Genomic DNA, 16,919 nt, shown 5'->3' with positions numbered 1-16,919 from the left:
TAACTTTGGGCCTAGTGCTCTCTCTACTGGGCCACCTCGCTGCCTCCAATGGTAATGAGTGGTAATGGGGCACCTTGATAGAGGATTTAAAGGAACAAGAGACTCTCATAGACCTTGAACCTTTTGAACAGTGGTTTCTCACCATGTGCTGGCTCTCTCTTGCCTTGCAGTCCAGTAGAAAGAGTACTAGATGGTGAAATCAGGCGCTAGTTCCAGCCTTGTCTGTCACTAACTAGCTCCATGATCTTGGGTTGGTCATTTCACTTTTCCTGGTCCCCATTTTCCTATCTATTCAATGAGCATATTGGTCTAGACGTTCTCAAAAATCTCTTCCAGTCAAATGTTATGATTCCAAGGGTGCAGCATCTTGAGAATGAGAATTTTATAAATTTGAGGTGTTCTGATGTTGATATACTGAGGGGAGGTAAAGGGACACAGGGCTAATCCCAACCCAAGCCAGCCAATCATACAGATTTAGAGAGTTCCTGAGAACCTTGTACGGGGGAATAGTTTTCAGTGGCAAAGACTAGATCCTGAATGAAACCTCCCGGGTGGATACATGGCAGTTCTCACACATTGTTGTTCACATTCCACGGTCAATTGAACACAAGAAGTGGTTGAATCAGGGGGTATCTGCGGCCTGTGGCAGGTATGGGGGAAGGCGGGGCACTCGAGCCTTTGATTTGGACCAGGGTCCAAACACATATTCCACATCCCAGCACAACACTGAAGAGAGACAGTTAGAATCATGATTCAAAGAACGCCCAATTGCGAGCAGTCACTGTCACTGACAGGGTGGATCCAGGCCAGGGCAGGATTTGGGGCATATCTGGGGAGTATTTGTCAGTTGGTCAGCTAGCATTTATGAAGCAATACTATGTGGCAGGCACAGTGCTAAAGCTAAGGCTACATAAAAAGGCAAATCCCCTAACCAAAACCAAAGACCAGTCCCTACTCTCAGGGAGCTCATGGTCTAATAAATTTCATTCACTTAAATGTGGCTACAGATTATTTCTGATCTGATGGCCAAGCCCTGGCAACAGTAGGTTCCTACCACAGGAATGACTTTCCACCTGGAATAATGTTTTGATTTAGAGATGGTGGGGTGCATAGGGATAAGCACTGGCTATGGAATCAAAAGAAGCGGGTTCAAATCCTGGTCCTGGTACTGACTAGCTCCGCCACCCTGGATAACTCACTCTCTTTTTCCTCATCTGTAAAATGGGGATAAGAAGATGTGCCACAATAATAGCTAACACTTAAATATATTTTAAAATGTAAATATATTTTACCTTATTTGAGGCAGCTGATGGTATAGTGAGTGGTATACTGGGCCTGGAGTCTAGAAGACCCAAATTCAAATCTAGCCTCAGTCACTGGTGGTGTGACCCTGGGCAAGTCACTTAGCCTGTCTGCCTCAGTTTCTTTAACTGTAAAATAGGGATAATAATAGCACCTACCTCCCAGGGTTGTTGTAAGGATCAATTGAGATAATATTTGTAGAAAGTGCTTAGCACAGAGCCAGGTAGGTATTCTATAGATGCTCATTCTCATGTCTTTCCCTTCCCTTATTTGTATTACTTGCCTTGGAGTATGCTGTGAAAGAAAAGTTTATAAACTTCAAAGCAGGATATACATATAAGTTCTCATTATTGTCCCAATCCACTAATTAAAATCTACAAATACAAGAGGGGGGAAAACACAAAGAAGCTCACTTTCCATCCACAGCTTCTACAATTTTGACCTCGATCTCTTGTTCATAAAGTGTGCGCAACATTCGGTCTCGTCTGTCCTTCCGCCGTTTGAGGTTTATCATGAAAATCTATGAGGAAAATATGGGGGAAACGTAATACAAATGAAGTAAGTCCCACTTCACACCTCGTGTGAGGTAAAGCTTATAAACAAAGTCTTATCATGTTGGACGTTCAGTAAAAGGGGATAAGAAAACTTTGATGGGGTCTTTGGAACAGGGAGGACAGCAGTCTGCTGAGGGAAGGAGACTGATTTTTACATTTAGGGTTGGCCCTAGGCTTAAAGGGTTCTGATGCTGGCATTTGGAGCCTTCCCCAATATTGCTAGCTGAGAAAGTCTACTCTCCTCAAATTTTTAATAGAACACTTTGCCTGGATCCCACCTCAGTCCCCATCACTCCTTAGCTCATGCTGTACTTTAACACATATAAATCATACATTCTCCCAATAGTCCTTGAAAAGACTGACTGTGTCATTTAAAAATCTTTGTATCTGCAGAGTGCCATGTACATAGTAGGTACTTGCCAAATGTTTGTTATAACAGAATTCTTCTGAAAATCAACTCTTTGTATAAGTTTAAACTCGGGTGGTGTTAGTTTTATGCTCCTGAAAAATCTCCTAAATAATACTTTAGAGGGAGCAAAGTCAGAAGTAGCAAGTAGACACAGCACTGTTAGGGCAGGGTTTTCCAGCACCATCCTTCAAGAGGCATTCAAAGAGACAGTGCAATACTTGGCCCATAAGCAGTGCTTAATAAAGGCTTTCTATTTATTCACATAACAGGAGAGTTTCCTTTAACTTTATCCCAATGGTATTTACATCCATTGTATGTGACCCATATTTTGTTGTGTTCCCATTTTGAGTTTATTTACAGGGTTATAGTCACATATACAATGACCACAATATTGTAAATAAAGTTCACATTTGGGAGGATTCCTTTGCTCTGCAACCCTTTGTACATATTATCCCTGGTTTCTTTGAATTCTTCATAAATATCATTCCTTACAACATAATCCATTAGACACACACCATAAATTAATCTGGTATTTCTCTATTGGCGGGCACATGTTTTGTTCCTACAACCTTTTCGACAAACATTTTACTATAGCTACCCTTTCCATATTGTGGAGGCTGGGGGCGTGGTGCTCCTGTAATCTGGAAAATCCGTGTAAAATTTTTGGCCTTCCCGTTGTACCAGCGAAGAAGTCTGAATTTTTTCTTTTTCTCTTCTGGGGTGTTTACAGTAACTTATTGTAAAATTTGGGCTAAGTATTTGGTCATAGGCTATATGTAGGTCAGTGTTAAGTAAAAATATCTTTTTTGTGTCATCTGCTGGGCTTTGTGTGTGTCTGCGGCTTCTGCAAAACTCCCCCCAAATTCCCATTTAATTTCTTGTGCTGACCCATGATATATAGAGACCACAGTGGGGAAAGTCACCATGTGGAAGGGATAACTGTATATAACAGTAGAATACTGGTCTAGAAAACAGGAAACCCTGCTTCTATTTCTGCCTGGGCTACCAACTAAGTGACTTAATGTAGCAGAAAGAACATTGAATTTAGAATCCAATATCCTCAGTTCAAATGTGAGCTCTCCTACTTACTATGTATGTGACCTCAAATAAATTTACCTCTCTAGGCTTCAGTTTCCTCAGTTGTAAAATGAGGAGTTTGGGCTATGATCTTTTCTACGAGATCCCTTCTGGCTCTGAATCCTTGAGGAGTCTGGGCTACGATCTTTTCTACGAGATCCCTTCTGGCTCTGAATCCTTGAGGAGTCTGGGCTACGATCTTTTCTACGAGATCCCTTCTGGCTCTGAATCCTTGAGGAGTCTGGGCTACGATCTTTTCTACGAGATCCCTTCTGGCTCTGAATCCTTGAGGAGTCTGGGCTACGATCTTTTCTACGAGATCCCTTCTGGTTCTGAATCCTAGGAAGGCACCCATGTGCTGCAGACTAAGAGCTGCCTGTCCTTGTATGAGTTGCAGCTGCCTGAATCCCGGGGCTGGGCTGCATCTCTAATCTTCTTTCCAGCTGCAATATTTTATGAATCCAAGTAGAAAATAAACTAAATCTAAGGAAATGAAAGTTTTGAGATAAGTAGATTTACCAAAGATATAAGAAAAATGGTGATTTACTTAGGGAATGTACTTTGTAAAGGGATATGTCTGGGTTTTGTTAAGAGTTATATGTTGTGTTGAAACAAAATACAACAATATGCTAATTTTTATTCCAAAAAACAAGGAAAAGGCTTCAAGAAACGCTGGAATGCTTTATATTTAATTTAGTTGATGCTTATATTTAATTTCATGAAAACCACTAAATTTATTTCGGGTTGCATGTGTATGTGGGAACTGCCATGTACAAATTCCACAGCTTCTGTCTGAGTGACCTAACAACAGTCCTTTCACATGGACAATAGTGGAGCTATTTGGGGACACTGGTTGCTCTGTTCTGGCTATAAGCAGAGCAGGAGTAAAAACAGACTTCTCATCTGGGAAGACCAGGTTTTAGCAAATATAAACCCAGCCTCAGGCCTACTCAATCCAAGGGCAATAAAAATCATAGCCACAAAGGAAAAACACAGACAACAGAGAAATACATGCATACACTCGTAGTAGACTGTAAATAGGAAGTGGGGTAGGGTGAGGTGAAGGGGGGAAATCTATTAAATCAAATGTAGGCCAAACATTGGCCACACCAGACCCCCAAATTCCAGCTTGACAGGACCCTCAGACATCCCCTTTTTGATCTCCCTCTCTCTGGGCAGGTCTGTACCTAAATCATCTCAGAGAGATAGATAACTAGCTGTCTTTAAAGCATTACATAAATATTGCTGCTATTATTTTATTCTTCAGCAAAGGAGATTCCCTCCAAATACAACTTCACTGTATTATGACTTATATGGCCCACTTTTATTGTCTTCTTTAAGACAAAACCAACCATGAAGAATCACAGGCACATGTTGCCAAGGCTGACCTAACAGAAATTAGAGACAGCACCTAGAAGAAACAATATACTTTGTTAGGGAAGAGAACAATGAATGTCTCTACAGACATTTAGGTTCTCTTAGACCAGAGCAAGGGTTTTAGCTTTTTTCATGTCATGGACCCTTTTAGCATACTGATGTAGTCTATGGCTCTTAGAATATATTTTTTTAAATCCACAATTGAAGGGGTTATAATATAATAACATTATGTTACAATTATTATACTATAAAACATTTTTATAATATAATGGCATTATATTATTATAATACAATGACATTATAATTGTAATTATATAATAGCACTATAATTCATTGTAATAACCTCAGTTAGAGGTTAGTGAAAGTAAAGATGTAATTTTTTCCCATACAAGTTCATGGATTCCATTGAAATCTACCCACAGACTCCCTCTTCTCCCTTATCTCCTCACCCCTATCCCCCAAGTTAAGAACCTCTGAGGTCTGAAATGCAGTATGAGTGAGGGAGAGTAGCAAGAGGGATGAATATGACATGGATGAATGCGTCAACAGGGCCAATGAAACTGCTTGGGCCACGTCCATTTTTGGAAGTCTAATTATTTCTAAAAACTATTGGCCATTTTGTTTAAATCCCCTGTAATTCAATTTCAACCTTCTCCCTCTCTGATAATAATAACTCCAATAATAATAGCATATATTTACATAATGCTTTAGTTTGCAAAGAACATTACAAAATTTATCTCAGATGAGCTTCACAACAACCCTGTAAGGCAGGTAACACAGTCATTCTTGTCTCTATAGTGACATTCCATGTCTTTTCCCCTTTGCCTCTTGGAAAACTTAGCTCCCTTCCCAGTTACATATCTCTAGAGCAGAGAAACAGTGTTATATAATGGTTAGAGTAAGAAATTCTTGGATTCCAATCTCCTTTCTGATATCAAGTAAGTTACCATAGACACCTACCCTCACATACAACACACACACACACAACACACACACACACACACACACGTATATATGTGTGTGTGTGTATACATACATATACACGTACATATATATATGTGTGTGTATGTGTGTATGTATGTGTGTGTGTGTGTGTGTGTGTGTGTGTATATATATAAAATCTCCCATCCTTACCTCATCAAATCCCATCTTGTCTGGGTATTTGGGGGCAACTGAGACATACTGGGAGGGTTCAATTGGAGGACGATCAACTGAAAGATAAGAAACATAATTAATGAAAGAGAAATATACAATTCTAGTGCCTAGCATCATACTTTGTACATAACAATAGCCTAATAAATGTCTGTTGAATTGTGTTGACTTCCATTAGCATTTCCTGCTCTCTGTGGTTGGGGTATATTCCATCCATCCATCTATTCATTCATCATTCATGCATGCATGTATTCAACAAGTATTTGTTAAGCACCTACCATGTGCCAAATGCTGAGGGGAAAATTTTTTTTAAAAATAGTCCTTTCTTTTAGATAGCTTACATTATTTTATTAAAATTTTGTTTTTATTCTGAAGCAATGAATAAAATGGGGATTTGCATATACAGAATAAGAATATTGTACATGGAAAATGCAGGTCTTGATTATGCAGTGCTTACTTTTCTTTCTTAGTATATAATAAGTTCAACCTGTAGCTTTCAAAGCTGTCCTACCTGTCTGCAGAGAGCTTACACTTCATTGGGGGAAACAATGATAAGTAAATGTGAAATGCATTTAAACCAAATAAAAATTATTTTCAGGGACAGCAGACACTAGAAAATGGGAGGATCAAAACAGACCCTTGTGTAGGAGATGACATTGAGCTGGGATGTCTAGGAATCAAAGGATTCCAATAGGTGGAAGTGAAAGGGGAATACATTCCAGGTACAAAAAGCATGGAGATGGTAGATGGAATGTTGCATACAGTAAAGAACAAATAGGTTGGTCTAGCTAGATTGTAAAGTTACTCAAGGAGAATAAAGCATAATAAATCTGGAAAGGTAGGCTGAAGACAGATTGTAAAATGTGTTGTGTTAAAAAGAGAAATTTGTATTTTATCCTAGAGGAAAAAGCTATTAAAACTTTTGGAGCAGAAGAGTGATGTTGTAGCCTCGTGCTTTGGGAATATCACTTGGTAGTTGTGTGGAAGATGGAAACAGGAGAGTCTTGAGGCATAAAGGTCAACTAGGAAACTATAGCAGCAGACCAGGTGAGAGGTGAGGAGGGCCTCAACTAGCAATAGTAACCCTGTGAGTAGAGAGCTAGAGGCAGTTAGGTGGTGCAGTGGATAGAGTGCCAGGCCGAGAGTCAGGAAGACTCATCTTCATATGTTCAAATCCAGCCTCAGACATTTACTAGCTGTGTGACCCTGGGCAAGTCACTTAATTCTGCCTTGGGTTCCTTGTCTGCAAAATGAGCTGGAGAAGGAAATGGCAAACCACTGCAGAATCTTCGCCAAGAAAATCCTGAATGGGATCATGAAGAGGCAGACATGACTGAAAATGACACAACAATAACAGCGAATGGAGAGAAGGAAAAGGATGCAAGTGATGGTGCGAAGGCTGAAAACCCAGCACTGACTCTACAGTGGAAGGGGAGTGAAGGAGAGTGAACGGTCTAGGATGACTCCAAGTTGCAGAGCTGGTTGATGGAAAACATAGTGGTGGCTTGGCTAGAAGTAAGGAGCTTAGGAAGATGGTAGGTACAGGTCAGGAAGAAAAGACAAAGGGCACATGAATCCAACCACTCCCAAAGCATTTCTGTAGTCTTTCATGATCAGACATGAGCAACGTAATGACTCAAATCATGAGCTAATGACTGAGAATTGTGGATTCTGTCATCAAATTTGCTGTAGTTCCTTATATGTGAAAATTGTGCCTCCATTTCTCCAATGGAAAGGGATCACAAAGCGAGCCACTGACTGTCTTTGTAACTTTTTAGGGTCATTCCACATAACCACAAGATCTTTTCAAAGATCTTCCAGAGTTCCACTTAATCTAAACTAATTGATGAAATAAAAAAGCACGTATTAAGCACCTGTTGTATGCTAGACACTCTACAAGGTATACAAAGACAAAAAAATGAAACAATCCCTGCTCTCAAGAAGGTAATATTCTATCAGCGGATATAATATAATGTGTTCATGTGTACATACATACATACATACATGTTTACATACATGTGTATATGCATTTACATATATGTAACATACATTGTTGTTGTTTTTTAGTCAATTACTAGTGCCCAGCTCTTTGTGACTTCATTTGGTGTTTTCTTGGCAAAGATACTGGAATTATTTTACAGATGAGTAAATTGAGGCAAACAGGGTTAAGTGACGTGCCCAGGGTCAAACATCTAGTAAGCGTCTGAGGCTGGATTTGAACTCAGATCCTCTTGACTCCAGTGCCAGCACTCCATTCACTTCACCACTCAGCTGCCCAAACATATAACATACATTATATATTTTTATGCATATCTACATGCACATAGAGGATAAATAAAGAATGCCATGGTAGACACTAGCATTAGGGACGGTCAGGAGAGGCTTCAGGTAGAAGATGGTGATTGAACTGAGTCTTGAAGGAAGTAAGAGATTCCAAAAGGCAGAGGGAACAAGGGATGGCCAAGTCCAAAGGTGTTAGACAGAAATTAGAATGTTATGTGCGAGGAACAGCAAGAAGGGTGGACTACAGAATGACTGTATGGACTATGGAATGAGTGAAGGTGAGGAATGTATCATAAGGCCAGAAGGATGGGTTTGAACTAGATTGTAAAACACTTTAAAAGCCAAAGAGAGGGGTTTGTATTTGATTCTCTAAGCAATAGGGAGGTACTGAAGTCCATTGAGTAGGGGAGTGATGTAGTTAGACCTAATTTGAGAGCTTTGGGGGATGTAGTCAGACTTACTTTGGGAGCTTTGGGGGACAGGGAGATGGACTGGAATAGGGGTTTCTTTAAGGCAGGGACTCCAATTAGGAGACTGCTACAATAATCAAGTCAGGAGGTGATGAGGAGCTGATTTATGGCGGTATCCATGTGAGCAGTGAGAAGGGGACGGATGCAAGAGGTGTATAGAGATAAAAGCAGCAAGACATAGCTCTTGACCTGATCTATGGAGTAATAGAGAGTTAAGGATAAGGATAAACCCTGGGAGAGAAGTGCTATTATTATCCTCATTTTACAGATGAGAAAGCTGAGGCCCAGAGAGGTTAAGTGACTTGCCTGGTGTCATACAGCTAAAATCATTTGGGGCACACAATTCAAACTCAGGTCTTCCTAGCTCTAGGGCCAGTGCTCTGTTCACCGCACTGCCTACCTGCTCCACCAATCTATCGCATCTGACAAATGGAGATCCAGACTTTGCTTGAAGACATCTTGAGAAAAAGAACCTGATACTTCAAGGGGCACTTGAATTCGGTTTTTGATGGCCCTAATTATTATGAAATTTTTCCCTCTCCATAGTTTCTATCTACTTCTCTGATTTCTCTCCTAAGAAGCCAAACAGAACAAATCTAATCTGGAAAAATAACATAAAAATGTAGTGCATCTTTTCAATGATATATTTTCCAGAACGTAGAACCACTCCAGTATCTTTGCCAAGAAAACTCCAAATGGGATCACGAAGTCAGACATGATTGAAAATGTCTAAACAGCAACAACAAAAATGACTAAACAGTAACATGTTTGTTACACCAAATAGCCTTGCTACACGCTCCCTCGTAATAAATGATCAGTCTGACTCTTTTCATACTCGGTCATTTTCTAGATCCACTCATACCACTCATGGCACACAAGATATCCTTGGCAAAATGCTGCAGGCTACTCACGCCCACGAGGTGCCTCTCCGTTGCCCTTTGGGTCACTCACAATTTTGATTCCTTGGATTGTGGTGTTTTATGATTCACAGCTTATATAGCATCCCTGAGAGATGATTAGTGTTAAAAAGAAAGGTTTTGGTGTCAGAGAGCAGCTCAGGAGTGTTAAAGGACGGCACAATTTTCCAAATCCAATTCAATCCACTTTTTGCCTCCTAATCAATTCTGGGTCAAGTACGTTTTACATCTGTCCAAGACATATACACACATATACACATATACATATGTGTGTATGCATATATGTATGTATATGTATATATACTCACAGACTATAACTATATACACTCACAGACTGTCTCTCTCTATATAACATACACACACACACACACACACACACACACACACACACTCATAGACGAACTCAATTGATTGTCCATCCAACAGTACATCATAGTCTAGGCAATAAGCCTTTTTCATACATTTGAATTTTTTTCTCCATAGATGGCTAGACTGATCTCTTTTGAGTGGCTCTGGATCTCAGTGATTGAGAGTTCTGGACCTTGATGCGATCAGCACAATACCATCTACAAATAAGGCGATTTTCTATTCTTATCCTTTTCTTGGGTCATGGACCCTTTTCCTTTGGCACTCTGGTGAAGCCAAGGGACCTTTTCTCAGAATAATATTAATGCATAAAATAAATTAGAATATAATATTAGTATAGAATATAAATTATATTCTTCAATATAATTGAAACCAATCATAATAGCTCCTATTTAAATGCTGGAATTGGAGATAGAAAGAGCTGAATTCAAATCTAACCTCAGACACTAGCTGTATGATCCTGGGCTAGTCACTCAACCTCTGTCTGTATCAATTTCATCATCTGTAAAATGAGGATAATAATAGCATCTGTCCTCACAGGGTTGTTATGAGGATCAAATGAGATAGCATATGTATAGTTCTTTGCAAAATTTAAAATGATATTTAGCTGTCAACCATTATTATCATTATTACTTTGAGTTTATAAAAACACCTACATTTAAAAAAGACAACCTGTGGGGTAGGTTGTATAAGTAGGACTATCTACATCACAGATGAAGAAACTGAGGTTCAGAGAAGTTCTATGATTTCCCCAAGGTCACCGTGAACTGAGTAGATACTTATCATATCGAGTAGGGGTATCAAAATTATCCTCACACTCTTAAGTGTCAGAGCAGGGATGCAAACACAGGTCTTCTGACTCCAAGGCTGATGCTCTTCCCCTGATGCCATGCTGCTTCAAAGAGTTGCTTAAAATACTCTCACATCTATTTCCTTTTTGTCTTTACTCCACATGGGAATGTTTATTAAATTAGACCATGAACCACAATGTTCAATTGTTCAGTTTCACTGTGAAGTGTGACCATTAAGTAACGGTCCTTGCTTCAGCCACACAAAAACTCATCTCGGTACCTGCTAGGCACAATTAGCTGCTGCTTCCTCTCCTTGGTTTTTCAGCAAATACATACTACTTTGAGGCTACCCTCTAGTACGTTTTCATTTGTTCTGCTCTGTTGCTTCTCTCATTCCTTTTGGATTTCCACGGGAAAAAGCAAACCCAACATGAATTCATCAGAACCTTCCCGAGCAGAACGCTCTGCTTGCTCTGATTCTCTCTCCCCTCCCAGGCAGCCTTCCTCACTTAGACCTAAACATGGTGGCCTTACTACTCCAGAACAGAACCTTCTCTGCCTCTCACCCCTTTAGGAGGCACAAATGGCCTGCAGAGTTATTAAAACGGCCTCAGTCAAGAAAGATGCTGCAATTGGCTATTTTGTTGCAGGCAAAGACGGTACAGACATTACAGCTTGCTCACTGAGTCACTTGTAGCAGCTACAAGTGTTTGGCTTCTGAAAGTCATAGCTCAGTTCAAATTTCAAGGCTATGTGTTCGATGCTTAACATTTTGTGGTAAGAAATAGTTACATAATGATGATGATGGTTATAATAATAATAAAGTGTATCACAGAATAACATTTACTGTAAATGGTGCTTTAAGGTTTACAAAGTATTTTGTAAGTATCATCTCATTTGATCCTCATGACAACCCTGGGAGTTAGGTGCTATTATGAACCACATTTTACAGAAGAGGAAACGAGGCAGACAGAGGTAAAAGTGATTTGCCCAGGGTTACACAGCTAGTATGAGAAGCTAGATGGCATGATGAATAGAGCACCAGGCCTGGAGTCAGGAAGACTCATCTTCCTGAGTTCAAATCTGGCCTCAGACACTTGCTAGCTGTGTGACCCTGGGCAAGTCACTTAACCTTGTTTACCTCAGTTTCATCATCTGTTAAATAGGCTGGAGAAGGAAATAGCAAACCACTCCAATATCTTTGCCAAGAAAACCCCAAATGGGGGGTCACGAAGAGTTGGACATGATTGAAAAACAACTAAACAGGAAAAAGGAACACAGCTAGCAGGTGTCTGAGGCACTGTACTAAGAGCACTTAACATAGGCGCCCTTGTCTGTTGTTAACTTATGTGTGAGCCCTGCCTCCACGAATGAACTCTGAATTTTTTGAGGGTAGGGACTGTGTATTTTATCTCTGTGCATCTTCAATTCCTAGCACTGGGCCTTGTACAAAGCACTGGGCCTTACGTTTGTTGATAATTCACTGAATTGGTTCTTTAACCACGAGTGATACCAACGTGCTTAAATTTATATCAAGGTCAACTATTCAGAGTTTCTTACTGGAGGACATTTGAAAAATACGATGTGATCCATATGGATTTTTTTTTCTGTTCTGTTCTGGTGACATACAATTCTTTCCAATTTTTCAGATAAATGGTTTTACGAAAATGAACTAACAAATAATAATAACTGATCTACAGGACAAGGGTGAAAACAGAGTCTGGGGGAAATCTGGCTATAGCTAGTGCGTTATTTTGTTTGACCATACTTATTTATTACAAAGGAGGGTTCATTGGGGGTGAGGAGTGTAAAAGGGTATAGATTTCACAAACTCTGAGGAGTTTCAGACCAACTCACGTTATACTGGTGAGTTACTTGCTCCCCCAGGGCAAGGCTACATCTCTCTCTTAAGATTCTAAAGGCACCCCTGAGGAGGTACCCTCCTTGCTGATATCTTAAACGCATGTTTAGGAAGGATGCCTTCATTCACACAATTCACACAAAATCACACATCTAACATTTTCCCCAATCATACTTAATTTTTTCTATTCTTTAAAAATCAAATGACAAATGACAAAACTATAAGTGTGCTTCAATCTATCAAATGATCATTGAGTATCCACTTTGTGTGAGACAATGTAATCATCATTGGGAGCCCCAAAACAAAAGTCTCTGCCCTCAGAAAGCTTACCTTCTACTGGGTAGATATAATATGTACACAAATATGTACACTACAAGATGTCCCAAAAGTCCTAGGGCAGTTTTGTTTTAGTAGCTTAAATCTGTACTAAGACCTCTGGGACACCCTGTATAAGGCATATTGAAGAAGGAGTGGGTGAGGAAGAGGCCACATCAGAAAAGGTGCTATAGAGGAAGGACCACCTGGGCTCAGCCTGGAAGGAAGATAAGGATTCTGAGATGTGAAAATGAGGACAGGATTCATTCAAGGAATGAAGGGAAGGGGGCAGGGTGTTGTAAATTGCATAGACCTGGGAGACATTGGTTTCTTCAAGGTACAGCTAGTAGTCCATTTTAGCTGGAACATATAATTTCTGAAGGGCAGTAGTATGAAACAAAACTGGAAAGGCAAGTGGGAGTCAGATTGCAGAGGGCTTAAATGCTGAGCTCAGGGGTTTGAATAACTGATCTGTCAGTCAGCATTTTTTAAGTGTCTATGATGTATCCTGACCTGCTCCTTATTCAGTCTCTGCAGATAAATCAGTATCGGGCTTCAGCTCAATTCAATGGTATTTCCAAAGCATATATTAAGTGGGGATATGAGCAAAGCACAGAAATCACAGAACCCCAGAATTAGAAGAGGGCCACACTGAGGACCTCCAGGGAGGGGAAATTCACCACCTTCAGAGGCCCCTCATCCATTGGTGGAAGGATCTAATTGTTACAATTTTTCCCCCAAAATAAAGCCTCAATTTACATCTTTGCAGCTCTGCCCCATTGTTTTTCCTTCTGCCCTCTGGGGTCAAAGAGAAGAAATAGAATCCCTATTCCACATGACAGTCTTCCCACATTTCAAAATAGATACTACATCTCTCCTGACTCTTCCGTTCTCTAGTTCCTTCAGCCACCTCTCACCTGGCATGAGCTGGAGTTCCTTCCCCAATCAGGTTCCAACCTATCTTTCTAGTGGATTTCATGTTATTCCTCCTCACCTACTACCTTCCAGTCAAATTTGCCTACATCTTTCGACCGTGCTTTTGTCAGGCCTGCACAGGCTGCCCCCATGCCTGGAATGCTTTCTTTCCTCACTGTTTCCTCTTAGCAACACTGGTGCCCTATAAGGCTAAGCTCAAGGGTCACCTCCACCAGGAGGCCTCCCCTGACTCCCCAGGTGCTAGTACTCAGACCTGCTGAAAGTAAGTCTTAGCTGAACACATGTTCTGTTCCCCCTGCTGCCCTCTGTTAGTTGTAAAGAGTTTTAGGGCAGGGAACCTCATTTTTGTCTGAATCCTCAGCACCTTTTAGAGTGCCTGGCGCACACACACACACACACACACACACACACACACACACACATACACACACACACATACATATATGTTACGTATTATATAATATATGTTTTATATATAATAGAATACATATATTTATAATATATATTATATATATGTATATATATATGTGTATATATTATATATATATATATATATATATATATATATATATATATGTGTGTGTGTGTAATTGAATGAAGAAGCAGCACAATTAATGATGAAAAAGCTGAGCTGCCTAGATGATCCAGAATTCTCAACCACATAAAGTATAAATTGACTTCTACCTGGCACGTCAACCTAAATATAGGAACACCTATTCCTCTGTTTGCAATTTATTAATTAGAGGCAAAGAGAGATTGTGTCAAGCCCTTCACTATTTGCTGGGGAGATTTGTAATTTAAGATTCCTGCAGGCTGTGTTTCAGATCGATGTGATTCACAGACAGACAGTTCAGCTGAATAAATCACTGTAAATCCAAAATTTTGTGGAAGTTCAGAGATAGTTCATTTGGAGGATCTTCCCCAGTACCTACCCTGCAGACAAAGGAATTTTCACTTACAAATAGCTGCTGAGATTTATGCTGGGGCCAAGGAAAATGTAAATATTTTGAAGTTCCATTAAAAAAAAAAAGAAAAAAAGAACCAATCTCAGGCCAACATGAATAAGAACTCTCTAAACAAATGTCAGGGAAGGTAGGTGGTGCAGTGGATAGAGTGCCAGGCCTGGAGTCAAGAAGCCTCCTCTTTCTGAGTTCAAATGTGGCCTCAGACACTAGCTGCATGACCCGCGGCAAGTCACTTAATGCTGCTTGCCTCAGTTTCCTCATCTGGAAGGAAATGGCAAACCACCCCAGTATCTCTGCCAAGAAAACCCTACATGGAGTCACAAAGAATTGGACATGACTGAAATAACTGAACAACCACAAACAAAGAAATGTCAAGGTACAAGTAGAGAGACAGTCAAGTGAGTGGCCAGTCCTGAGGGATTGAGACCTGCAAACAGTGGAAAAACTACAAGACCTGTAGTCCGAGAGGACAAGCAATGGAATCCTCACTTTGCTATTTTCTCCTTGTTTGACTATGATGAAATCACTTAGGCCCTGGTTTTCTAATCTATAAAATGAGGTCACTAGTCTACCTGATCTCTGAAGTCCTTTCTATTTCCAAATCCATGATTCTGCTTCTTCGTTTCAAAACCAACAACAAACCCATCAAATTAAATGAGTTTGTCTTTTCACTGCTGTAGCTAAGACAGACCTGTGTTTGCTGCTAATGTCCAATGAAGGAAGGATTCTAGATCTGGAAGGATTCAGATTTACATGGGAGGGACATTAGAGTCACCTAATCCCATTCCCTCATTTTGTAGGTGAGGAAATAGAGGCATAGAGATGAAATGACTTGTCCAAGCTTGTACAGGTGAAAGGGCCACCTTGAACTCACATCTCCAGTTCTAGAGTAAGCCCTTTCTCCACTGCAATTTCACCAATGGATTTGGAGCCAGGACTTTTCATCATGAAACAGAGGGAGAAGAGACTGAAGCGATCACCTTTGCTTTGCCATTAAAATTGATAAGAACTACCTGTAAAGTTGGACCCTGCCCCATAGATGTACTTTTCATCTTACTTACTCATTGCTTCTATCTGCAGGTGAATGAGATTCTCGATGTCTTCTTGCAGTGTCTGGTGTGGTTTCAATGGGATGGGAAGGTAGCCATAGTGTTCTCTGTTGCAGAGATACATCTGAATACCTGACAATCAAAGAACAAAACACACTGATCAGAAAACACTTGTTTTTGTAGGGGTTCTGCACAGGCAGTTGGAGGAGGTACAGGTTCAACGAGGGAAAAGTTGAGTCATCAGCAAGAGTAGTTTGTCCTTAAAGCTTAGCAACAGATCATTTACAAACTAAACAAAATAAAAAGTCATATCAGCATTATATGTAATTGCAAAACCCAGGGAGCTGCTTAAAGTCAAACAATAGGGGAATGCTTAAATAAACTATGGTATATTAATGTAATAAAATATCATGTCATTAATTCCAACAAGTATAAGGAATGTAAAGAAATTTACAAAGATCTGTAGTAGGAAATAATGCAATATGGAGGAAAAATTCAGAATAAGAATAACTATGACCATACAAATAGGAAAAATGAGAGACAATGAACACCCAAAGAATCTTGATGGTTACTAGTAGGGAGCAGCTGAAAAGTTCTTATGATACTTTATTAATTCAAATTAATTTAATTGACGAAGAAAGTTCAGATGGTTGTACTGATATTTGAGATTATGTTCTAAATAACATGTTTAATAACATATTTAAAAGCCCACAACCTGTTGAGAACAAAATACCAGGTAGCTGTATGCACCATTTCTTGTCTTTGGAGACATCGGACTTTCCCTTTATTTAAAATGACACCAACCATGTGGAAGCTCACAGATCTCAGATCATTTCTCCTCTAGCTCAGAGGAAATTGAACATTTTTTCTCTGAAAGAAAAAATCCTCTGTTGGCCTAAAGTACAATGAAAAATAAAGGTAAGGAAAGAATCAAAAGGAAGGGAAGGGATTATGGTTCCCAAGAGCAGAAATGAACACTAAGCCAATTGAAAGGAAATAAGGAAAAAATTAGAGATGAAATCCTTATTTGATATGAAAGCAGACAGAAAATACCCAAAAGAGTAGTGAGATTATGAAAGACAAATGTAGGCATTG

The 16,919-nt window shown here is 39.8% G+C and overlaps 1 protein-coding gene across 1 annotated transcript in view; it reads right to left on the bottom strand.

Moving 5' to 3' along the window:
* The window catches only part of COLGALT2 (collagen beta(1-O)galactosyltransferase 2), a 132,664-nt gene that overhangs the window by 16,413 nt on the left and 99,332 nt on the right, over positions 1-16,919 (bottom strand). The window contains exons 6-8 of the mRNA XM_020984390.2: positions 15,837-15,956; positions 5,854-5,930; positions 1,716-1,822 (exon numbers count right to left, since the gene is read on the bottom strand). Coding sequence (XP_020840049.1) covers positions 1,716-1,822; positions 5,854-5,930; positions 15,837-15,956 — 304 coding nt within the window. The remainder of the gene's footprint in view (positions 1-1,715; positions 1,823-5,853; positions 5,931-15,836; positions 15,957-16,919) is intronic.

Source organism: Phascolarctos cinereus, unplaced genomic scaffold (genome assembly GCF_003287225.1).
Source record: "Phascolarctos cinereus isolate Bilbo 61053 unplaced genomic scaffold, phaCin_HiC Scaffold_5;HRSCAF=322, whole genome shotgun sequence".
Taxonomy (NCBI): Eukaryota; Metazoa; Chordata; class Mammalia; order Diprotodontia; family Phascolarctidae; genus Phascolarctos; species Phascolarctos cinereus.
Note: the sequence above shows the minus strand (reverse complement) of the source record. Positions and strands in the feature narration are given on the sequence as shown.